At 39.5% G+C, this 25,862-nt stretch overlaps 1 protein-coding gene across 4 annotated transcripts in view; it reads right to left on the reverse strand.

Annotated features, from left to right (window-relative positions):
- The window catches only part of BMS1 (BMS1 ribosome biogenesis factor), a 105,876-nt gene that overhangs the window by 58,960 nt on the left and 21,054 nt on the right, over positions 1-25,862 (reverse strand). For all 4 annotated transcript variants that reach the window (XM_049894667.1, XM_049894664.1, XM_049894666.1 and 1 more), the window contains exons 10-13: positions 24,855-25,627; positions 24,539-24,640; positions 3,903-4,060; positions 231-312 (exon numbers count right to left, since the gene is read on the reverse strand). In XM_049894667.1, the coding sequence (XP_049750624.1) occupies positions 231-312; positions 3,903-4,060; positions 24,539-24,640; positions 24,855-25,627 (1,115 nt within the window). The remainder of the gene's footprint in view (positions 1-230; positions 313-3,902; positions 4,061-24,538; positions 24,641-24,854; positions 25,628-25,862) is intronic.

Consider the following 25,862-nt stretch of genomic DNA (forward strand, 5'->3'; position numbering starts at 1 on the left):
GAAAAGGCTGGCGGATCAAACCCACCCAGAGGTGCCTCAGAAGATCTGCGTCCAAAAGGTCACAGCGCTGAAAACCCTGTGGAGCAGTTCTACTGTGCACACGTGGGGTCGCCATGAGTCAGAATTGACTCGACAGCAACTCACAACAATAATTATTTCAGATATTTTTAAAAGAAAACAAAGTACTGAGAAGCTAGTTTTTTTCCTGAAGGATGAAGCTCTTTACTTACCATCTTCTGCTAAGATCCTGGCTGCATCTTTATCTTCTTCCCACTTCCCAGTCACAAAGCAGTCTCTGATGCTGTTCATAGCCTTACATAGAAAATAATGCAGCACTTAGATGACATGCTCCAATCACTCAATGAAACAACTGCTACTAAGAAAAACTAGCAGGCTATAACTTGCCTTTAGATACTTCTCAAGCCACTTTTATGGACAGTCTCATTTCAAGGGGGCCTATGATGCACATAGTATAATTAATGGAAAAAAAACTCATAGCACTAAGCAGTGAACAGGGAAAGAACTAGTAGCCAACAACCTAATAAGTAAACAGATATTTACTGATCCAACTATTTTCGAAGTTCACTAATGTTTCAAAGGCAATGTAGTTAGATAGCAAATTTAAAAAGGTGGTCTTGCTAGTTGTTAATCCAAACTTATCACAGCTGTTTGAAAATGTAATTCCTTGGACCACTAAATTCCGACAAAGACAAAATGTCTTATATGAGCACAGTACAGTGCAAAGAACAGTGGATCAGGTTTCTAGTCCCTGACCTGCCAGATCATCTGGTACACACATGTAATCGATGATGGGTACACCATTCAAATACAGAACAAAATCTTGTATACAACTTTGCATCTCAAAGTCTGTTTCCTGGGGAACCTATTTATTTCAAAGGCCTTAAAAAGTACACATTTTATACAAACCTTTACACAGGTCCTTTTCACATTTTGGTCATGACTCATGTTTTTCACACACAGCTGCACTCAAACAGTAGCCTTAGAGTTACCATAATTACAACAGATGCAAGGGTGTCATTTGTTTGTTTCTTCCTGCCTACAATCACTCACTAAATATTTACTAAACATCTACTTTATGCCAAGAGCACACACTGAATGGCAAGCTGTTCCAAGACACTCCTTGCTTTCATGAAGCTTAACAATCTACTTATAAAATAAAAAAACAAGACCCTTTCATGATAAAACCAATCAATAAAATAGGAATCAAAGGAAATTTCCTCAACCTGATAAGAGGCATTTATTTAAAAAACCCACAGCTATCATCATATATAATGGTGAAAAACTAGATGATTTGCTCCTCAGATAAGGAGCAAGAAAGGATGTCCACTCTCACCACTTTCATTTAACGCTGTACTAGATGTTTTAAATAGGACATCTAGACAAGAAAAATTAAATAAATGGCATCCAGATTGCAAAGGAAAACTCTTTATTCACACATGAAATGATTTTATATATAGAAAATTGTAAGGAGTCCACTAAAAAAACTACTGGAACTAATAAACAAGTTCAGCATATACAGTGAAACCTGTGAGAGCCAGAACTCAATGGGACTGCCTTGTTTTTCCAGGTCTCACAAGTTTTCTGCCTTTAACTGGGTACAGTCTGACCACTTTTCTATCACTTGTTTTAGTGATATTTGAGTTTTCCTTCTCTGACAGATTTCTGCCTCACAAAGGGTCCAGCTTTTTAAGTTTTACTATACGAATGAATTGCATTTCTATACAGTAACAATAAAAATAATTCAAAAATGAAATTAAGAAAACAATTTCCTCACTAGCATCAAAAAGAAAAAGATACTTAGCAAAAAATATTAACAAAGGAGTATAAAACTTATACTCTAAAAGCTCACTCTGAAAACACTGTTTAAAACAATATTGAAAATACTGTTGAAAGAAAGAAGACTTAAACAACAGAGAAACAGCCCATGTTCATGGATTAGAAGACTTAATTTTGTTAACGTGGTGACAGTCTCCAAACCGATCTACAGATTCAACCCAATCCCTATCAGATTCCCAGCTGGTTTCTTTATAGAAACTGACAAGCTGAATAGAATACCATCATTTTACATACTTACTAAATTAATAGATCTAGGCATTGTACATCAACGACTGCAAATATCACAAAAAGAGACAACTAGACTTTGTGTCTTCTTTATGAAAGACTCCGCTACCTATGAAGCAGTCTCGCCAAAATACGAAAAATCCAACCTAAGTCCGATCAAACGTATAGATGTTTTGTCCAATGCAATAGCCCAAACCATGTGACTACTTAAATTTTAATAAAATAAAACTCTTAAAAAATTAAAAATTGAGTTCTTCTGTCTCATTTGCTACATTTGAAGTGCTGACTAGCCACAGATGCCACACTGGACAGCTTAGATACAGTACATTTCCAATATCACAGAAAGTCCCATTGATATTACTCTGAGCCAATTTATAGAAAATACAGAAGAGAAAGGAGCATGATAAACTGCACATGAGGATACAATCCACAAAATCCAGAATATGAGAAACTCTACATATCAAATATTTGGTCCTTAAACAAACAAAATATAAAAAGATTGGGGAAGGTGAAGATTGTAGATTAACAGCATATCAAAATAAATAAATAAATAAACCAAAAATAAAAATTGGGTAAAATTAAGCTATGGTGTTTAGAGATGCACACCTGATAGATAAATTTATGAAGAAAAGTCAGAAATGATCACCAGAAGAGTCTGTATAGTAGTTACTTACACATGAAGGGAGTCGTGGCAGTACAGTTTTATTCACTGTCCTGAGTGGTAGTTACAGCGGTATTCATCTTCTAATTCACTAAGTTAAACAATTGTTTTTACATGGTTTTCTCTATCTGTATTAAATTTTACCGTACAAAATGATTAAGTAAAATCTTATAAAGTATATAAATGTTACCCAAAACAAACAAACAAAAAAAAACCCCAAACCCATTGCCATTGAGTTGATTCCGATTCATAATGATCCTACAGGACAGAGTAGAACTGCCCCATAGGGTTTCCAAGAAGCACCTGGTGGATTCGAACTGCTAACCTTTTGGTTAGCTGCCAAATGCTTAACTGCTGCGCCACCAGGGCTACAAGTGTTACCCAGTGATTGAAAATAGGTAATATGATAGTGACTGGGCCTCTCCTAGGAGTGACATTTAAGCTAAACTCTGAATGACAAAAAGCCAGCCTTGGGAAGATCAGAAGAAAACTCCAGAACAGAAAGCAGAGGGGCAAAAGGTCTAAAATGGGATTAATGGGAGAACTAAATTAATCCCAGTATAACTAGGGGATGGTAAGCTGGGGGGAAGAAAATTTACCAGTGTCATGGATTTCTGTTTGCTCACAAACAGTAGAACTATAAATGTTACTCACAAATATTAGGTATGTCCTAATTTTAAAACATAAAATATTTCAAATGTATAAAAACTTACATGGAATGCTTCCAAATAAAGATTAACACTACTGCACACAGTAAACACAAACATTTTCCTTTTCTCCATAATACACGCACATGATCTGACTGATTAAACCCACACATTAGGATACAGGAAACCCTGATGGCATAGTGGTTAAGTGCTACGGCTGCTAACCAAATGGTCGGCAGTTTGAATCCGCCAGGCGCTCCTTGGAAACTCTATGGGGCAGTTCTACTCTGTCCTATAGGGTTGCTATGAGTCGGAATCAACTCGAAGGCACTGGGTTTGGTTTGGTTTTGGTTTTTATTAGGATACATGAAATATCCACTCCAATATCTGAGAAAAAGTCTTATCTCACAAAAACAAGAAGCCACTAAGAGACAAGTAATACTGAAATCTGATAATTCTCTTCTAGAACAATTTAATTCTCTCATAAGTCAAAACATACTATTCAGCCTTACCTCCTTTAAATCCCAATTGTGGGGTGCTTCCACATGAAATTTAGAGCAATCCAAAGAGTCGGCCTTGTGCTTACACTCTCTGTCAGGCTGGCTGACACGAAATAAGCCTCCAAGTTCTTCTCTGGGGTCACCATCATCTTCTTCATTATCCTCTGTCACTAAAGAGACCGCCATGATGGAAAAGTGAGGATAAATGTATGAATGAATAAATAATCAATCAATCCTCCAGAATTCATCATCTTTAAGCAGTTAGGCCAAAAGTTTAGAACTAGGGGGTTGTGGCAGCTATGGTTGTGGTCCCTGGCAAGACAGCCAGAGAGCCACAGGCAGAGAAAGGCCAGGAAACCATTGCTTGACATGTCTGGAGGACTCCTGCCCTCCTGCAAAGCAGCAGCAGAGGGTTCTGTGCTCAAGTTCACACTAACCCTGCAATCCTATGCTCCTAGCCCACACGTGCTTCTTGAACCTTCGTCTAGCCATGTGGTAACCAGCAAGCACAAATAAAGTTCACCACTTTATATTTTCCATTACTGATTCATGCTCTCTCCAAAAAGAACATATAGACAAGTTTAATAAAACATAAAATCAAAGGACAAGGGCAAAAGCAAAAACAGAATGGGTTCTCATTTTTAGAAACGAAAAGCATTTTCACAGGCAGAAAACGTTTTTATGGTACTAAATTCCACAGGAAACCCTGATGGCGTAGTGGTTAAGAGCTATGGCTGCTAACCAAAAGGTCGGCAGTTCGAACCCACCAGGCACTCCTTGGAAACTCTATGGGGCAGTTCTACCATGTCCTATAGGATCGCTATGAGTCGGAATCGACTCGATGGCACTAGGTCTGGTTTTGGTTTTTTCAAATTTCACAAAAAATTTCTCATGAAGAACTTTACGTAGGGATACTAAGTGACATAATGGACAGTAAGTATTCTCATCACAAGCACAGAGAGGTGGGGCAGGATGATGAAGTGAATGGACACTTCCACCTATTCCCTCAGAAACTAACTCGCTGAACAATAAATAAAAACACAGACTGAGATCTCAGAACTCCAGAAGAGGGGAAAGGGAGGAACGGAATCAGCACAGAAACTGAGAGATCATACCCACTAATATCAGAAGCTAGAGCTCATTGCAGAGATTTTGGGATGGGACTGGGGAACATGCCAGGCAAGGAACACAGAAAGGGAGCTTAACTCTAGCTGGATTTTCTTTTAAGGTGGCACAAATTGGTGGTGAGAATTCACAGGCTGCACAAGCAGTAGAGGGTGAAGGAATTTCTTAACACTGCATGAGAGTACTGCTGAACTTCGCTGAGGCCTGGAATGAAGAGGCACTAGGTCACAGAAGAGCTGTAGGGGCAACAGGGTGAGGCAAAAGGTCCAGACTGACAGGCAAGCAGGAGGCTGCCCCCAGCAAGACACCCTGGATATAGTGAGTGTGCCAATACAGGGGCTCCAGTGAGGGAAAGACGAAAAAAACCACTCACCCTCACCACAGTAAAGTCCATCTCTGCAGCACACACTGCCTGAGGCATCCAGCAAACCTTCCCCTCCCTCACATGCATATTGAATCCTACAGACCAAGCAAACAGATCTGTTACATCAACTCCTCGGGTAGGGGTGCCATCTAGTGGTTCACAAGAGAAGATACCAATCTTGCTGTCTCAGATTTTACCTAACAGGGAACCTGCAGGGCTGAGGCATCAGGCCTCCTGGAGTTCCTAGGCCTGTGAATCTTGGAGGGAGCCATCTGCCACATCTTCCTCCTGTACAGTAGCTGTACAGGAGGGTCCCAGCTTTTCCACTGGTACCGGAAAATCTGATGCTCCCCCAGCAGGGCACCCAAACAGGAAAATTTCCCACAATAAACAGAATAAAAAATTTCAAGAAAGGGTAACAAAATGGCTCAAGTTCAACAAAACATAATAAAATCACAAAAGCAAAAAAGAAGAAGCACTCAAAAAGCAAAACATGAAGAGGGAATCTCTCCTATGGAAGCCAGAATAATACAAAGAATTGATACTTTTCAGACTATGGTGCGAAATATGTTTAAAGAAAGTAAAGAACACCCAGAAAACAAACTAAGGGGGTTTGAGAAACAAATGGAAGAACAAAATGAGAGATTCAACAAGGAATTTGAAAACATACCAAAAAAAAAAAAAAGGGAGGGGGAGAGGTGAGAAAGAACTACTGGAACACCTGAATTAGAAATAGAAAAGAAACATCGACAAGAGAATAGAACAAGCAGAATATCAGAATTAGAGGAAAAAACATCTGAACTTATCAAGTCTCAAGGGAAACAAGAGAAAAGAACAAAGAAGAGATAACAAACCTGTCATAGATTGAATTGAGTCACTCAAAAATATGTGTCAACTTAGTTAGGCCATGCTTCCCAGTATGGTGTCTTCCATTTTGTGATTGTAATTTTACGCTAAAGAGGATTAGGGTGGGATTCTAACACCACTCTGACTCAGGTCATCTCCCTGATCCAAGGTAAAGGGAATTTCCCTGGAGTGTGGTCTGCAACACCTTTTATCTCTTAAGAAACAAAAGGAAAGGGAAGCAAGCAGAGAGTTGGGGACCTCATAACACCAAGAAAGCAGCACCAGAAGCAGAATGCACCCTGCTCCCGAGAGGCTCTTCGACCAGGGGAAGATTGAGAACAAGGACCTTCCTCCAGAGCCGAAAGAGAGAGCCTTCCCTGCCCTGAATTTGGACTTGTAGCCTACTAGACTCTGAGAAAATAAATTTCTCTTTGGTATTTCTGTTATAGCAGCACTAGATAACTAAGACAAAACCCAAAAAGAAATGTGGGATTAGATTAAGAAGTCTAACAATAGAAATACTGGAATCCCAGAGCACCACAACGATAAAGGCATAGAAACAATTTTCCAAGAGATAATCAGGAGAATTTCCCAGACATGAGCAGAGAAACAAGCCTGCAAATACAGGAAGCTACACAAACCTCAATCAGAAGAGACACACAAAAAATCAACTCTGACAATAAAATCATTGAAAGGCAAAGAGGAAAGAATTTTGAAAGCAGCCAAAGAAAAAAACAATTTAAAATTTAAAAATACCAAGGTTCTTTCATAAAAATCAGTATGGATTTCTCTCCACAAACTCTAGAGGCCAGAAGACAATGGAACGACATGTATAAAATACTGAAGCAAAAAAGAACTGCCAACCAAGAATACTTTACCCAGCAAAGTCGTCACTCAAAAATGAGGGGGTTAATCAAGACATTCCCAAACAAACTAAAACTCTGGGAATTTGCCACTACCAGACCAGCTCTGCAAGTATTACTCAAGAAAGTACTCCAAACAGAAGGGAAAGAACAGTAAGAAATACAAACTAAACCAACCAAAATATAGGTTATATATTGATGTTAATGGAGACACACCAACAGAAATGAGGGAGGGAGGGGCATATCAGGGGTAGATTTAATATGTAACGGTTATATGTTAACAGTTATTTGTATGCTAGACACTGTAGTAATTGTAAGTCAAGTAATGTACCATATGTGGTAACCACTAAGAAATCACTAAGAAAGAGAAACTCAGGAGAAAAGAAGCAAGTTAACAAAAAGGCTCATCACAAGAAAGCACTCAAATCTAAACAAAAACAGAAATATCCGTATAATAAACAAGATATGAAACACTCAAAAAACAAGTAACAAAATCAGTGAGGCAGACAATTCGTTTTCAAAATAACCTTAAATGTAAATGGTCTAAAAGCCTCATGCAAAAGACAAAGAGTGGCAGAATGGATTAAAAAAACAAAAACATGATCAATCCATTTGCTGTCTACAAGAAACCCACCTTAGACCCAGGGACACAAACAGACCAAAATAAAAAAGACCCGGAGAAAAATATGCATTTCAATCAGTAAACAAAGGAGTAAGGATGGCCATACTGATATAAAATCATCTCAGTTATCTAGTGCTGCTATAACAGAAATACCACAAGTGGATGGCTTTAACAAACAGGAATTTATTCTCTCACAGTCTAGGAATCTAGAAGTCCAAATTCAGGGCACCAGCTCTCTCTCTCTCTCGGCTCTGGGGAAAGGTCCTTGTCTTCAATCTCCCCCTGGTCTAAAAGCTTGTCAGCACAAGGACCCTGGGTCCAAAGGACACACTCCCAGCACTTCTTTCTTGGTGGCATGAGGTACCATTTCTCTCTGCTGGCTTCTTTTACATCTCAAAAGAGATTGACTCAAGATACAACCTAATCCTATAGATTTGAGTCCTGCCTTGTTAACATAACTGCCTCTAATCCAGCCTCATTAACATTACAGACGTTAGATTTACAACACATAGGATAATCACATCAGATCACAAAAATTGGACAAACACACAATATTGGCAATCATAGCCTAGCCAAGTCTATACACATTTTGAGGGGACACAATTCAATTCGTAACACAGATAAAATAGACTTTAAATCAAAATCTTCTACAAGACAAAAACTAATTCAAAATGGATCAAAGACCTAAATATAAAACCAAAAACTCTAAAGATTATAGAAGAAGAAAATAGGATCAACGCTAGAAGCCTTAAAACACGGCATTAACAGGATACAAATCATAAGTAACAACATATAAACTCCAAAAGATAAGCTAGATAACTGGGTTCTTTGCTCTTCTAAAAATTAAACACTTTATGATCATCAACGGACTTCAACAGAAGAGTAAAAAGAAAACCTACAGACTAGGAAAAAAAACTTGGCTATGACAAATCTGACAAAGGTCTACTCTCTAAAAAAACCAAACCCGTTGCCATCGGGTCGATTACGACTCATAGTGGCCCTACAGGTCAGAGTAGAGCTGCCCCATAGAGTCTCCAAGGAGGGCCTGGGGGATTTGAACTGCTGACCTTTTGGTTAGCAGCTGTAGCACTTAACCACTACACCACCAGGGTTTCCAAAAACGAAACCTGTTGCCGTCGAGTTGATCCCGACTCATAGTGACCCTATAGGACACAGTAGAACTGCCTCACAGAGTTTCCAAGGAGTGCCTGGTGGATCTGAACTGCCGGCCATTTGGGTAGGAGCTGTAGCTCTTAACCACTACGCCACCAGGGATTCCTAATCTCTAAAATCTATAGAAAAAGCCAACACCTCTACAACAAAAAGACAAATAATCCAATTAAAAAATGGGCAAAAGATATGAACAGACACTGCACCAAAGAAGACATTCAAGTGGCTAACAGACACATGAGGAAATGCTTGCAATCAGTAGCCATTAGAGAAATGCAATTCAAAACCACAGTGAGATACCATCTCACCCTGGCATTACTAGCACAAATCAAAAAAACAGAAAATAACAAATGTTGGAGAGGCTGTGGTGAGACTGGAACTCTTATGCACTGCTGGTGGGAACGTAAAATGGTAAAACCATTTTGGAAAATGATATGGCACTTCCTCAGAAAGCTAGAAATAGAAATATCATATGACCCAGCAATCCTACTCCTAGAAATATATCCCAGAGAAATAAGAGCTGGCACACAAAAAGACATATGCACACCCCTGTTCACTGCAGCATTGTTCACAATAGCAAAAAGATGGAAACAACCTAGATACCCATCAACAGATGAACACACAAACTGTGGTACATACACACAATGGAATACTACACAAGGATAAGGAACAATGATGAATTTGCGAAGCATCTCACAACATGGATGCATCTGGAGAGCATTATGCTGAGTGAAATAGGTCAATCACAGAAGGACAAATATTGTATGAGACCATTACTACAAAATCTCATGAAAAGGTTTACACACAAAAATAAACAATCTTTGATGGTTATAAGGGATGGGAGAGGTAGGGATGGAAAAACAATAAATAGACAATAGATAAGTGGTAACTTTGGTGAAGGGTAAGACAGTATACAATACTGGGGAAGCCAGCACAACTTGTCCAAGGCAAGGTCATGGAAGCTCCACAAACATATTCAAACTCCCTGAGGAACCAAATTGCTGGGCTGATGGCTATGGGGACATGATCTCAGGAACATCTGGCTCAAATGGCGTAACATAAATAAATAAAATGTTCTACCTTCTACTTTGGTGAGTAGTAGCGTCTGGGGTCTTAAAAGCCTGTGAGCAGCCATCTAAGATACTCCCACTAGTCTCAACCTATGGGAGCAAGGGACAATAAAGAAAACTAAAGACACAAGGGAAAGACTATTCCAAAGGACTAATACACAACAACTACCATGGCGTCCACCAGAATGAGTACACTACAACTAGATGCTGCCCAGCCACCACCACCAGGGATCGCAATAGAGGGTCCCAGACAGAGCTAGATAAAAATGTAGAACAAAATTCTAACTTACAAAAAAGACAAGACTTACTGGCCTGACAGAGGCTGGAAGAACCCTAAGAGTATGGCCCTCGGACACCATTTTAGTTCAGTAATTAAGTCACTCCTAAGGCATACCTTTCAACCAAAGATTAGATGGGCCCATAAAACAAAACGAGATTAATGGGCATACCAGCTCAGGGGCAAGGACTAGAAGGCAGGAGAGGACAGGAAAGCTGGTGATAGGAAACCTAGGCTGAGAAGGGAAAATGTTGACATGTTGTGGGGTTGGTAACCACTGTCATAAAACAGTATATATACTATTTAATGAAAAGCTAGTTTGTTCTGTAAACCTTCATCTAAAGTACAATAATAAAAATAAAAAAAAAAGAGAAGGACAAAATCAAAACATTAGCTACACAAATTGAATAAACCAAACCCGTTGCTGTTGAATCAATTCCGACTCATAGCGACCCTAAACAGAGAACAGCAAAAGATGCCCACAGACACCAAAAGAAGAAAAAAAATCTGTTACAAGAGATAAAACGACATTACATAATAATAAAGGTGTCAATTAAACAAGAAGACATAACGATCATAAATATATATGTACCTACCAGCAATGTACCATAATATATGAAACAAATTCTGACTATTACGAAAGGGGAAATTGACAACTCCACAATAATAGCAGGGGACTGTAACACAACACTTTCAATTATAGATGGAACAACTATAAAAAAATTACTAAAGACATTAAGAACTTAAATAAAACCTTAAGCCAACTGGTCCTAATGGACATACATAGAACACTCCAACCAATATCAGAACAATACACATTCTTCAGTGCACACAGATCATTTTCTAGAATAAGTAATATGCCAGGGCACAAAACAAGTCTCAACAAGTTTGAAAAGACTGAAATCATGCAAAGTATCTTCTCGGACCATAACAGTATGAAACTAGAAAACAACAGGATAAATAAGGGGGAAAAATAATTGCATGGAAGCTAAATAATACACTACTGAAAAATTATGGGGTCATATAAGAAATCTAAACTGAAACTTAAAAATTCCTAGGATCAAACTAAAATGAAAACACAACATATCAAAACCTCTGGGACACAGCAAAAGTAGTACTCAGAGTGAAATTTATAGCAGTAAATGCCTACATTAAAAAAGAAGAGAGATCCAAAATCACTAACTTAAACTGACAACTTGAACAAAGAGAAAAGGAAGAGCAAAAGAAGGCAAAAGAAACCAGAAAATAATAATAATTATAAAAATCAGAGCAGAAGTAAATGAATGAGAAAATGGAAAAACAACTCAAAGAATGAACAAAATGAGAAGTTGGTTCTTTGAAAGGATTAAATAGACAAACCACTAGCTAGACTGACAAAAGAAAAAATCCAGAAGAGACAAATTAAGAAATGAAATTGGTGACATAACCAATCCATCAGATACACTCCAACATATTTGAAAACCTAGAGTAAATGGACAAATTCCTAGAAACACACCACCTACCCAAGTTATCACAGAGATAGAAAATTTAAACAGACCCATCAAAAACGAAGAGACTGATGATGTCATGGAAAAACTACCAACAAAAAAACCCAGATGGCTACACTGCAGAATTCTATCAAACATTCAGAGAAGAGTTGACACCAATTCTATACAATCTTCAAAAACATAGAAGAAGAAGGAATACTACCGGACTCCTTCTAGGAAGCCAACATAACCCTGATACCAGGTAAAGACATCACAAAAAAAAAAAAAAAAAAAGAAAAGGAAACTACAGACCAATATCCCTTATAAACACAGATGCAAAATGTTTCAGCAAAACTCTAGCCAGTAGACTGGAGCAACATACAAAAAAAATCGTACACCATGATCAAGTGGGATTCATACTAGGATTACAAGGGTGGTTCAACATCAGAAAATCAATCAGTGTCGATTCTGACTCATTAAAAAAAAAAAAATAGAGACCCTAAAAGGACAGAGTAGAACTGCCCCAGAGGGTTTCCAAGGAGTGCTTGGTGGATTTGAACTGCTGACCTTTTAGCTAGCAGCTGTAGCTCTTATCCACTACGCCACCAGGGTTTCCACCAATGCAATACACCACCTAAATAAAACAAAGGAAAAGAACCACATGCTCATGTCAATCAATGCAGAAAAGGGATTCAATAAAATTCAACACCCTTTCCTGATAAAAACTCTCAGCAAAATAGGAACAGAAGGGAAATCCTCAACATAATTAAGGGCATATAAGAAAAACCAACAGCCAACATCATACTCAGCAGAGAAAGGCTAAGGACCTTCTCTCTGAGAATGGGAATGAGACAAAGATGCCCATTATCACCACTCTTATTCACCATTGTAGTGGAAGTCCTAGCCAGAGCAATAAGACAACAAAGAGAAATAAAAGGTATCCAAATTAGAAAAGAAGAAGTAAAACTATCACTATCTGCAGATGACATGATCCTAAATATAGAAAACTCTAAAGATTCCACAACAAAACTGCTGGAACTAATAGAAGAATTTAGCAATGCTACAGGATAAAACATCAATATACAAAAACCAGTTGGGTTCCTCTATGATAACAAAGGCTACTCCAAAAAAGAAATCAAGAAAACAATACCATTTACAACAGCCCCCAAATCAATAAAATACCTAGGGATTAGCCTAACCAGGGGCATAAAGGACTTATACAATGAGAATTAGAAAACGCTGCTACGAGAGACTATAAAAGACCTACAAAAATGGAAACACATCCCATGCTCATGGGTAGGAAGGCTTAATGTAGTGAAAATGTCAATACTAACTAAAGTGATCTACAGATTCAATGCAATCCCGATTCAAATCCCAACAACATTCTTTACTGAAATGGAAAAACTAATGACCAACCTCATATGGAAAATAAAGAAACCCCAAATAGCCAAAGCAATACTGAAGAAAAAGGACAAAGCAGGAGGCCTTACACTCCCTGATATCAAAACATACTAGATGGCCACTGTAATCAAAACAGCCTGGAAATGGTTCAACAACAGGCACAGACCAGTGGAACAGAACTGAGAACTCAGAATTCAACCTAAACATCTATGGGCAACTGATCTTCTACAAGCGGTCAAAGTTCATCCAGTGGGGCAGAGACAGTCTCTTTAACAAACGGTGCTGGCAAAACTAGATATCCGCCTACAGAAAACGGAAACAAACACCACACACAAAAAAATAAGTCAAATTGGTTCAAAGACCTGAACATCAAACCTAAAATCATAAAATTCCTAGGAGAAAACTATGGGACCTAATCTTCTATAAAAATAGGATAACAAGGAGGGAGGTGGCCAAGACGGCGGACTAGGTGGACGCTACCGCGGATCCCTCTTGCAACAAAGACTCGGAAAAACAAGTGAATCGATCACATACATAACAATCTACGAACTTTGAACAACAAACACAGACTTAGAGACGGAAAACGAACAAATACGGGCAGACAGCGACCGTTTTCAGAACTAGGAGCCAGCGTACCAGGCAGGTGACCTTCGGAGCCCGATCTGGGGCAGAGCCCAGGGCGGCAGACGGCACAGACAAGGGGCCCAGCCCTACCCCCCCGAACCCATCCCGGGAGGAAGTCTAGCTGGTTGGCACAGGTGGCGTAGCGGCGCAGTCGGTGGGAGAAGCACCCGGGAGGCAGTGACTGATCTTGGAGCAGGGAGAACAGCGTCCCAGCCGGGGAGCCGTCCCGCCGGGAGTTTGGCGGGAAGCAGGCGTGGCGCAAGCGGGGGGATCAGCTGTATTTCCCTAAAGCGACCCCAGGGCGGGGCCCACACGTTCGTGCGGGGGACGCCCCCCAAATTCACGCGTGCGGCGCGGCGCACCGGAGGGAGAAGTCCCCGGGAGGAAGTGACTGGTCTTGGAGCGGGGAGAACAGCGTCCCAGCCGGGGAGCCGTCCCGCTGGGATTTTGGCTAAAGCGGGCGGGGTGTGAGCACAGGGATCAGTTATATTCCCCTGAATTGACCCAGGGGGCAGGCCCACCTGGTCATGCGGGTGACGCCCACCCTGTTCGTGCGAGCGATGCGGTGCACCGGAGGGAGAAGTCCCCGGGAGGAAGTGACTGGTCTCGGAGTGGGGAGACCAGCATCCCAGCCGGGGAGCCGTCCCGCTGGGATTTGGGCGCGCGCGGGTGGGGTGTGAGCGCGGGGTACAATTATATTCCCCTGAATAGACCCCGGGGGTGGGCCCACCCGTTACTGTGGGAGACGCCCACCCATTTCGCGCGAGCGGTGCGACGCAATGGAGGGAGAAGTCCCCGGGAGGAAGTGACAGGTCTCAGAGCGGGGAGAGTAGCGTCCCAGCCGGGGAGCTGTCCCGCCAGGATTTTGGCGGACGGGGACGGAGCGTGAACGCGGGGATCAGCTCTATATTCTGTGGTGCTACACTCCTAGCTCTCTGATCCCTCCCCCACCCTCCCCAGGCGGCTCCATTAACATCCGAATACCCTGAGCCAGAGGGAGAATTCAGATAGGGATCTGACTGCATTTTTTTTTAGCTGATTACCTGGAATATCTAGTTTCCCAGTGATGGCTCGGAGACAGCAGTCCATATCAAACCACATAAAGAAGCAGACCATGACAGCTTCTCCAACCCCCCAAACAAAAGAATCAAAATCTTTCCCAAATGAAGATACAATCCTGGAATTCTCAGATACAGAATATAAAAAACTAATTTACAGAATGCTTAAAGATATCACAAATGAAATTAGGATAAATGCAGAAAAAGCCAAGGAACACACTGATAAAACTGTTGAAGAACTCAAAAAGATTATTCAAGAACATAGTGGAAAAATTAATAAGTTGCAAGAATCCATAGAGAGACAGCATGTAGAAATCCAAAAGGCTAACAATAAAATTAGAGAATTAGACAACACAATAGAAAGTCAGAGGAGCAGACTCGAGCAATGAGAATGTAGACTGGGACTTCTGGAGGACCAGGGAATCAACACCAACATAGCCGAAAAAAAATCAGATAAAAGAATTAAAAAAAATGAAGAAACCCTAAGAATCATGTGGGACTCTATCAAGAAGGATAACTTGCGGGTGATTGGAGTCCCAGAACAGGGAGGGGGGAGAGAAAACACAGAGAAAATAGTTGAAGAACTCCTGACACAAAACTTCCCTGACATCATGAAAGATGAAAGGCTATCTATCCAAGATGCTCATCGAACCCCATTTAAGACTGATCCAAAAAGAAAAACACCAAGACATATTATCATCAAACTCGCCAAAACCAAAGATAAACAGAAAATTTTAAAAGCAGCCAGGGAGAAAAGAAAGGTTTCCTTCAAGGGAGAATCAATAAGAATAAGTTCAGACTACTCAGCAGGAACCATGCAGGCAAGAAGGGAATGGGACGACATATACAGAACACTGAAGGAGAAAAACTGCCAGCCAAGGATCATATATCCAGCAAAACGCTCTCTGAAATATGAAGGAGAAATTAAGATATTTACAGATAAACACAAGTTTAGAGAATTTGCAAAAACTAAACCAAGACTGCAAGAAACGCTAAAGGAGATTGTTTGGCCTGATGACCAATAATATCAGGTACCAGCACAACACAAGGTCATAAAACAGACCGTCCTGATATCAACGCAACTCAAATAGGGAAAGCACAAAAACAAACAAATTAAGATTAATTCTAAAAATAAATAAATAAACAAAATAATTCACATAACAGGAAATCATGGAAATTAATAAACAATCACAATAATAAAAAAGAGGGACTAAATATAGGAGGCATTGAACTGCCAGATGGAGAGTGATACAAGGCGATATAGAACGATACAAGTTAGGTTTTTACTTAGAGAAATAGGGGTAAATAATAAGGTAACCACAAAAAGGAATATCAATTTCATAACTCAAGAAAAAAGCCAAGAAAAACGTAACGACTCAACAAACATAAAGTTAAACATTATGAAAATGAGGATCTCACAAGCTACCAAGAAAAACGTCTCAGCATAAAAAAGCATGTGGAAAAATGAAATGGCCAACAACACACATGAAAACGCATCAAAATGTCAGCACTAAAAACTTATTTATCTATAATTACGCTGAATGTAAATGGACTAAATGCACCAATAAAGAGACAGAGAGTCACGGACTGCATAAAGAAACACGATCCATCTATACGCTGTCTACAAGAGACACACCTTAGACTTAGGGACACAAACAAACTAAAACTCAAAGAATGGAAAAAAATATATCAACCAAATAACAAGCAAAAAAGAAGAGGAGTAGCAATATTAATTTCTGACAAAACAGACTTTAGACTTAAATCCGCCACAAAGGATAAAGAAGGACACTATATAATGATAAAAGGGACAATTGATCAGGAAGACATAACCATATTAAATATTTATGCACCCAATGACAGGGCTGCAAGATACATAAATCAAATTTTAACAGAATTGAAAAGTGAGATAGACACCTCCACAATTATAGTAGGAGACTTCAACACACCACTTTTGGAGAAGGACAGGACACCCAGCAAGAAGCTCAACAGAGACACGGAAGACCTACTTACAACAATCAACCAACTTGACCTCATTGACTTCTACAGAACTCTCCACCCAACTGCTGCAAAGTATACTTTTTTTTTCTAGTGCGCATGGAACATTCTCTAGAATAGACCACATATTAGGTCATAAAACAAATCTTTGCAGAATCCAAAACATCGAAATATTACAAAGCATCTTCTCAGACCACAAGGCAATGAAGCTAGAAATCAATAACAGAAAAACTAGGGAAAAGAAATCAAATACTTGGAAAATGAACAATACCCTCCTGAAAAAAGACTGGGTTATAGAAGACATTAAGGAGGGAATAAGGAAATCCTTAGAAAGCAACGAGAATGAAAATACTTCCTATCAAAACCTCTGGGACACAGCAAAAGCAGTGCTCAGAGGCCAATTTATATCGATAAATGCACACATACAAAAAGAAGAAAGAGCCAAAATCAGACAACTGTCCCGACAACTTGAACAAATAGAAAGTGAGCAACAAAAGAGTCCATCAGGCACCAGAAGAAAACAAATAATAAAAATTAGAGCTGAACTCAATGAATTAGAGAACAGAAAAACAATTGAAAGAATTAACAAAGCCAAAAGCTGGTTCTTTGAAAAAATTAACAAAATTGATACACCATTGGCTAGACTGACTAAAGAAATACAGGAAAGGAAACAAATAACCCAAATAAGAAACGAGAAGGATCACATCACAACAGAGCCAAATGAAATTAAAAGAACCATCTCAGATTACTACGTAAAACTGTACTCGAACAAATTTGAAAACCTAGAAGAAATGCATAAATTCTTGGAAAAATACTACCTACCTAAACTAACACATTCAGAAGTAGAACAACTAAATAGACCCATAACAAAAAAAGAGATTGAAACGGTAATCAAAAAACTTCCAACAAAAAAAGTCCTGACCCAGACGGCTTCACTGCAGAGTTCTACCAAACCTTCAGAGAAGACTTAACACCATTACTACTGAAGGTATTTCAAAGCATAGAAAAAGACGGAATACTACCCAACTCATTCTATGAAGCTACCATCTCCCTGATACCAAAACCAGGTAAAGACATTACAAAAAAAGAAACATAGATGCAAAAATCCTCAACAAAATTCTAGCCAATAGAATCCAACAACACATCAAAAAAATAATTCACCCTGATCAAGTGGGATTTATACCAGGTATGCAAGGCTGGTTTAATATCAGAAAAACCATTAATGTAATCCATCACATAAATAAAACAAAAGATAAAAACCACATGATCTTATCAATTGATGCAGAAAAGGCATTTGACAAAGTTCAACACCCATTTATGATAAAAACTCTTACCAAAATAGGAATTGAAGGAAAATTCCTCAACATAATAAAGGGCATCTATGCAAAGCCAACAGCCAATATCACTCTAAATGGAGAGAACCTGAAAGCATGTCCCTTGAGAACGGGAAGCAGACAAGGATGCCCTTTATCACTGCTCTTATTCAACATCGTACTTGAAGTCCTAGCCAGGGCAATTAGGCTAGACAAAGAAATAAAGGGTATCCAGATTGGCAAGAAGGAAGTAAAGCTATCACTATTTGCAGATGACATGATCGTATACATGGAAAACCCTAAGGAATCCTCCAGAAAACTACTGAACCTAATAGAAGAGTTTGGAAGAGTCTCAGGTTATAAAATAAACATACAAAAATCACTTGGATTCCTCTGCATCGAAGAGGAAATAACCAAATCAATACCATTCACAGTAGCCCCCAAGAAGATAAAATACTTAGGAATAAATCTTACCAAGGATGTAAAAGACCTATACAAAGAAAACTATAAAACTCTGCTACAAGAAATTCAAAAGGACATACTTAAGTGGAAAAACATACCCTGCTCATGGATAGGAAGACTTAACATAGTAAAAATGTCTATTCTACCAAAAGCCATCTATACATATAACGCACTTCCAATCCAAATACCAATGTCTTATTTTAAGGGGATAGAAAAACAAATCACTAATTTCATATGGAAGGGAAAGAACCCCCGGATAAGCAAAGCATTACTGAAAAAGAAGAAGAAAGTAGGAGGGCTCACTCTACCTGATTTCAGAACCTATTATACAGCCACAGTAGTCAAAACAGCCTGGTACTGGTACAACAACAGGTACATAGACCAATGGAACAGAATTGAGAACCCAGATATAAATCCATCCACGTATGAGCAGCTGATATTTGACAAAGGAGCAGTGTCAGTCAATTGGGGAAATGATAGTCTTTTTAACAAATGGTGCTGGCATAACTGGATATCCAATTGCAAAAGAATGAAACAGGACCCATACCTCACACCATGCACAAAAACTAACTCCAAGTGGATCAAAGACCTAAACATAAAGACTAAAACGATAAAGATCATGGAAAAAAAATAGGGACAACCCTAGGAGCCCTAATACAGGGCATAAACAGAATACAAAACATTACCAAAAATGATGAAGAGAAACCAGCTAACTGGGAGCTCCTAAAAATCAAACACCTATGCTCATCTAAAGACTTCACCAAAAGAGTAAAAAGACCACCTACAGACTGGGAAAGAATATTCAGCTATGACATCTCAGACCAGCACCTGATCTCTTCTAAAATGTACATGATTCTGTCAAAACTCAACCACAAAAAGACAAACAACCCAATCAAGAAGTGGGTAAAGGATATGAACACACATTTCACTAAAGAAGATATTCAGGCAGCCAACAGACACATGAGAAAATGCTCCCGATCATCAGCCATCAGAGAAATGCAAATTAAAACTACGATGAGATTCCATCTCACACCAACTAGACTGGCATTAATCCAAAAAACACAAAATAATAAATGTTGGAGAGGCTGCGGAGAGATTGGAACTCTCATACACTGCTGGTGGGATTGTGAAATGGTACAGCCACTTTGGAAATCCATCTGGCGTTATCTTAAACAGTTAGAAATAGAACTACCATACAACCCAGAAATCCCACTCCTCGGAGTATACCCTGGAGATACAAGAGCCTTCACACAAACAGATATATGCACACCCATGTTTATTGCAGCTCTGTTTACAATAGCAAAAAGCTGGAAGCAACCAAGGTGTCCGTCAACGGATGAATGGGTAAATAAATTGTGGTATATTCACACAATGGAATACTACGCATCGATAAAGAACAGTGATGAATCTCTGAAACGTTTCATAACATGGAGGAATCTGGAAGGCATTATGCTGAGCGAAATGAGTCAGAGGCAAAAGGACAAATATTGTATAAGACCACTATTATAAGATCTTGAGAAATAGAAAAAACGGAGAAGAACACATACTTTTGTGGTTACAAAGGGGGGAGGGAGGGAGGGAGGGAGAGGGCTTTTTATTGATCAATTAGTAGATAAGAACTGCTTTGGGTGAAAGGATAGACAACACTCAATACAAGGAAGGTCAGCCTAATTGGACTGGACTAAAAGCAAAGAGGTTTCCGGGATAAAATGAAAGCTTCAAAGGTCAGCGGAGCAGGGGCTGGGGTCTGGGGAACTTGGTTTGAGGGGACTTCTAAATCAATGGGCAAAATAATTCTATTATGAAAACATTCTGCATCCCACTTTGAATTGTGGCACCTGGGGTCCTAAATGCCAACAAGCGGCCATCTAAGATACATCAATTGGTCTCAACCCACCTGGAGCAAAGGCAAAGGAAGAACACCAAGGTCACACGACAACTAAGAACTCAAGAGACAGAAAGGGCCACATGAACCAGAGACCTACATTATCCTGAGACCAGAAGAACTAGTTGGTACCCGGCCACAACCGATGTCTGCCCTCTCAAGGAGCACAACAGACAACTCCTGAGGGAGCAGGAGACCAATGGGATACACACCCCAAATTCTCATAAAAAGACCATACCTAATGGTATGACTGCGACTAGAGGAATCCCAGAGACAATGCTCCCCAGAACTTCTGATGGCACAGGACAGGAACCATCCCCGAAGACAACTCATCAGGCATGAAAAGGACTGGTCAGTGGGGGGGAGAAAGATGCTGATGAAGAGTGAGCCAATTAAATTAGGTGGACACTGGAGAGTGTCTTGGCAACTCTTGACTGGAGGGAGGATGGGAAGATTGAGAGAGAGGGAAGATGGCAAAATTGGCACGAAACGAGAGACTGAAAGGGCAGACTCAATAGGGGGAGAGCAAGTGGGAGAAGGGAGTAAGATGTATGTAAACCTACATGTGACAGACTGATTGGAATGGTAAATGTTCACTTGAAGCTTAATAAAAATTAATTAAAAAAAAAAAAGGATAACAAGCATTACAACAAATGCACAAATATAAGAAAACAAAATAGATAAAGGGGATCTCAGAAAAATTACAAACTTCTGCTCATCAAAAGAGTAAAAAGAGAACGTATAGACTGAGAAAAATTTTTTGGGAAGGATGTATCAGATAAGGGCTTAATCTCCAAAATTAATAGAAAACTCCAACAACTCAAAAACAAAAAGATAACCCAATTATAAAATGGGCAAAGGACATGAACAGAACCTTCACCAAAGAAGTCATCCAAAGAGCCAAAAAACACATGAAAGATATTCACCATCATTAGCCATCAGAGAGAAGCAAATCAAAACTACAAGGAGATACCATCTCACTCCTACTAAAATGGCACTGATTAAAAAAAAACAGAAAATTACAAATGTTAGTGAGGATGTGGGTAAATTGGTACCCTAATTCACTGCTGATGAGACTGTAAAACAGCACATGTACTATGGAAAATGGTTTGGCAATTTGTCAAAAAAACTAGAAATAACAAGATAACAGACAAGTGTCAACTTCGGTGAAGGGGCAACACACAACATAGAGGAACTCAGTGCAACCTGACCAAAACAAAAGGCAAAGAAGCTTCCTGGACACATCCAAACACCTTGAGGGACCTAGTTGTGGAGGCTGGGCACTAGGGACCATAGTCTCAGAGGACATCTAGGTCAACTGGCATAACATAGTTCATGAAGAAAATGTTCTACATTCTACTTTGGCGATTAGCATCTGGGGTCTTAAAAGCTGGTGAGCAGCCATCTACAATACATCTATTGGTTCCATCCCATTCAGAGCACATGAGAATGAAGAAAATGAAAGACACAGGAAAACATTACCCCAAATGACTAAAGGACCACATGAACCAGAACCTCCTCCAGCCTGAGCCCAGAAGAACTAGATGGTGCCCCACTACCACCAGCGACTGCTCTGACAGGGGTCACACCAGAGAGTCCTGGACAGAGGAAGAGAACAGAATAAAATTCAAATTCACACAAAAAAGACCAGACTTACTAGTCTGATAGAGACTAGAGGAACCCCCAAGGCTATGGTCCCTGGACACTCTGCTAACCCAGAACTGAAACCACTCCCAAAACCCACTTTTCAAAGACTAGACAAGCCTATAAAACAGTAACACACATGAGGAATGTGCTTCTTAGTTCAATCAAATATGTGAGACCAAATGGGCAACTCCTGCCCCAAAGCAAGATGAGAAAGCAGGAAGGGACAAGAGCTGGATGAATGGATACGGGGAACCCAGAGTTGAAAGGTGGAGTTTGCTGTCACGTTGTTGGAATCGCAACCAATATCACAAAACAGTATGTGTATAAATTTTTCAATGAGAAATTAACTGAGCTGTATACTTTCACCTAAAAAAAAAAAAAAAAACCTAAGTCCATCACTGTCAAGTCAATTCTGACTCATAGCAATCCTATAGGACAGAGTAGAACTGTCCCGTAGGGTTTTTCCAAGGAGCTGCTGGTGGATTCAAACTGCCAGCCTTTTGTTTAGCAGCAGAGCTCTTAACCACTGGACCACCAGGGCTCCCTTTCACCAAGACATAATTTTTAAAAAAGCTGAAAAAAAAAAAAAAAAAACCTAGAAATAGAACTACACTGTGATCAAGCAATTCCTCCTCTGGGAATATACCCAAGAGATGTAAAACTACTGACATAATCAGATATACGCGCTCCTGTGTCCACGGCAGCTTTATTCACAAAACAATAAATACAACCAAAGTGTTCATCAATGGATGAATGGATAAGCACACTGCGGCACATACAAACAACGGAATACTACCACAGAGAACTGTAAAGAACAATACTGAGTCCCCCAAAACATATTATAACATGGATGGACCTGGAGGGCAAAATGCTAAGTGAAGTCAAGCGTATCAGGACAAATATTGTACAATCTCCTTTTTATAAGACAAGAACAGATAAATACAGAGACCAATGTTCACCAGTGGTTATTACTAGGGAGGGGGGTGGGTAAGTATGCTTTAGAACTTAAGATGATTATTATTTTGGTGATGGGAAATGTGGCTCTGAGTGTGGATGTAGTGAACACAGCTCAACTAAAGACAAGTGTTTGAGCACAAGTAGAAGGGTATAGACACAACTAATGAGAACGCCATCAAATTGCAATACATGTAACTAATGTCAATGAACAATTTATCTAGAAATTTATAAAAAAAATCATTGGGGGATATATAATTTGGCAAGAACAGTAATAACTAAAAATGTGTTTGGTTACACGGATATGTAACTATGCATAAGTATGCACAGGAAGGCACATATGAATAATTGCAGGTATACGTACGTACATGTTTATGTGTGCTGCATGTATTTTCAAGTATAAAATAAAACACATGGGGGCATGGTTATGGATGCTTCCTAGATACAACCAAACACCTCATGGGATTGGTCTACTAAGTTTGAGGACTCAGGACCGTAGTCTTGTGGGACAGCTCAGTCAATTGGCACAGTGTAGTCCATAAAGACAATGTTCTAAATCCTAGTTTGGTGAGTAGCATCTAGGGTCTTAAAAGTTTGTGATAGGCCATCTAAGATACAACTATTGGTCTCTACTTATCTGGAGCTAAAGAGAATGAAGGAAACCAAAGACTTAAAGAAGAAACTAGTTTACAGAACCAGTAGTCTACATGAATAACTAGACTACCACTACTGACACTTCTGACCAGAGACTCAACATGATAGTCCCAGAAAGGATGGAAGAAAAATGTAGAACAAAACTCAAATTCCTCAAAAAAGGTCAGGTTTACTGGACCCGTAGAGGCTAGATGAATCATAGAGACTATCACCCCTGAGATATTCTTTAAACTGGGAACTCAAACCACTCCCAGAGGTCACCTTTCAGTCAAATGACACACTGGCCTGTAAAATAAATAATATTACTGGTGAGTACTGTGCTCCTCAAAATATTCATCTAGATGCAACAAATGCTTAACATTTATCCTAGACCAAAGATGAAAAGACTAGGGCAGACAAGAAAGCTAGATTAATGGAAACAGAACAACCAAAATGGAAATAACGAGGATGCTGATACATCGTGAAGAATGTAACCGATGTCACTGAACGATATGTACAGAAATCGTTAAATGAGAACTTAATATCCTGTGTAAACTTTCACCAAAAACACAATAAAATATTAAAAAACAAACAAAAATCAAAACAAAACAAAAAATCTGGGCAACATGTTGTCTACATTTGCTAAACCTAAAAAAAAAAAAAAATTATGGACTAAAACTACTTGGTTTAACTGATACTTGGTGCTTATGATCTAATGATTTAAAAATCTGCCAAACATAAATGTAACAGCCAGGAGTATCTTATGGATATATAAAGTATCACCCAAATCCTTCAACCAATTTCCTCATCTCCTTTTCAGAAAATGATCTAAGCAACTAAAGTGTTTCTAGCTCTATACCAAAGCCCTTTTACCTGTCCCATAAATAAGCTTTCGAAGGTTTGGAGTTGCTTGTTGCTGCCTCAGAAAGGCCTCAGCTGCCTTCCTAGAAAGGTCTTCCTTCCACTTGAGGGTACCTGAAAGGACCAATGGTGACATCCTAGTTAAGTTTTTTGTGTGTCCTCCCCTTCAGCCTCACTGTTCATTCATTCTTTTATGAGATGCAATATTTGAACAAATTCGGAGTTAACAAAATCTCCAGAACAAGAGACCCCCAAATGTAGCCATTCTATTTACAGCAACATTCTCAGCACCAAGTTTATAAAAGCAGTCAATTCCATTTAAACATACCTGATGTTTCTGTGGAATAGTTACTTTCTTCCTTGTAATCCTCCTCCGGTTGGAATATATCTTCTACATCACTGGCCTCATCAATTATGTCCTCTGGCCCCAGTTTCTGACCACGGCCCTCTTGAGAAGACTTTGGAAGCTTTTTCCTAACCATCTCTTCATTTTCTGTGTCCTCCTCCTCTGAAATGAGAGAGGAGCTTTCTTCAGATTCATCTTCAGATGCAAATGCCTCTTCAGCTCTGCAATGATCTGAATCTGAAGCGGTGAGGACTGCTTTTTTCATAGTCAAAGACTTCTCTTGATTCAATCTGTCAGTCAAACCATTAGCTTCTAACAGTCCTAATTTATAACCGTCTCCAACAGCCTTAGAGTCTAAAATATCACTTTCCACTTCTGCAGTAGAGTCCTCCTCCTCCTCACTGCTTTCATTGGCTTTTTCAGCTTCCTCTTCATCCCCTGAGCTCCTCTCAAGGTCATCATCACTATCAGCAAATGCAGGCAAATCCACCTCAATGTCTTCTTCCATCTCCTCAAGTTTCTGCTGTTTGATACCTTTAACAGTCATGTACTCTTTATCAATCATTTCATCGTCTTCTTCCTCTTCTGTTTCACCACCACTAGAGCCATTTTCCAACCTGTCACCTTCAGACATTTGTTCATCATCTTCATCATCACTATCTCCAGGTTCATCTTCTTTATCTCCAAAAATGGCTTTCCGACGCACTCGACCAGTTTTCAAATCCATGTGCTTTTCCTCTTTTGGCATCCAAAGCCTGTATTACACCAGTAAATGCAAAATAACTCAATTTGTAAAACAGTCGGCTATACCAGATATGGCAATATAGTCAACGAGAATGCAAAGAAATACGAAGAAATGTCAAGGAACGGTATATAATGACATAGCATAGAAAGGAATGGCTTGATAAATCCAGTAAAACCTGTGTAAGGCGGAAACCTGTCAAGAGAAGGAAAACCCAACTATTTTCCACTAAAACCAGTGATAGTAAA

Source organism: Elephas maximus, chromosome 8 (genome assembly GCF_024166365.1).
Source record: "Elephas maximus indicus isolate mEleMax1 chromosome 8, mEleMax1 primary haplotype, whole genome shotgun sequence".
NCBI classification, from domain to species: Eukaryota; Metazoa; Chordata; class Mammalia; order Proboscidea; family Elephantidae; genus Elephas; species Elephas maximus.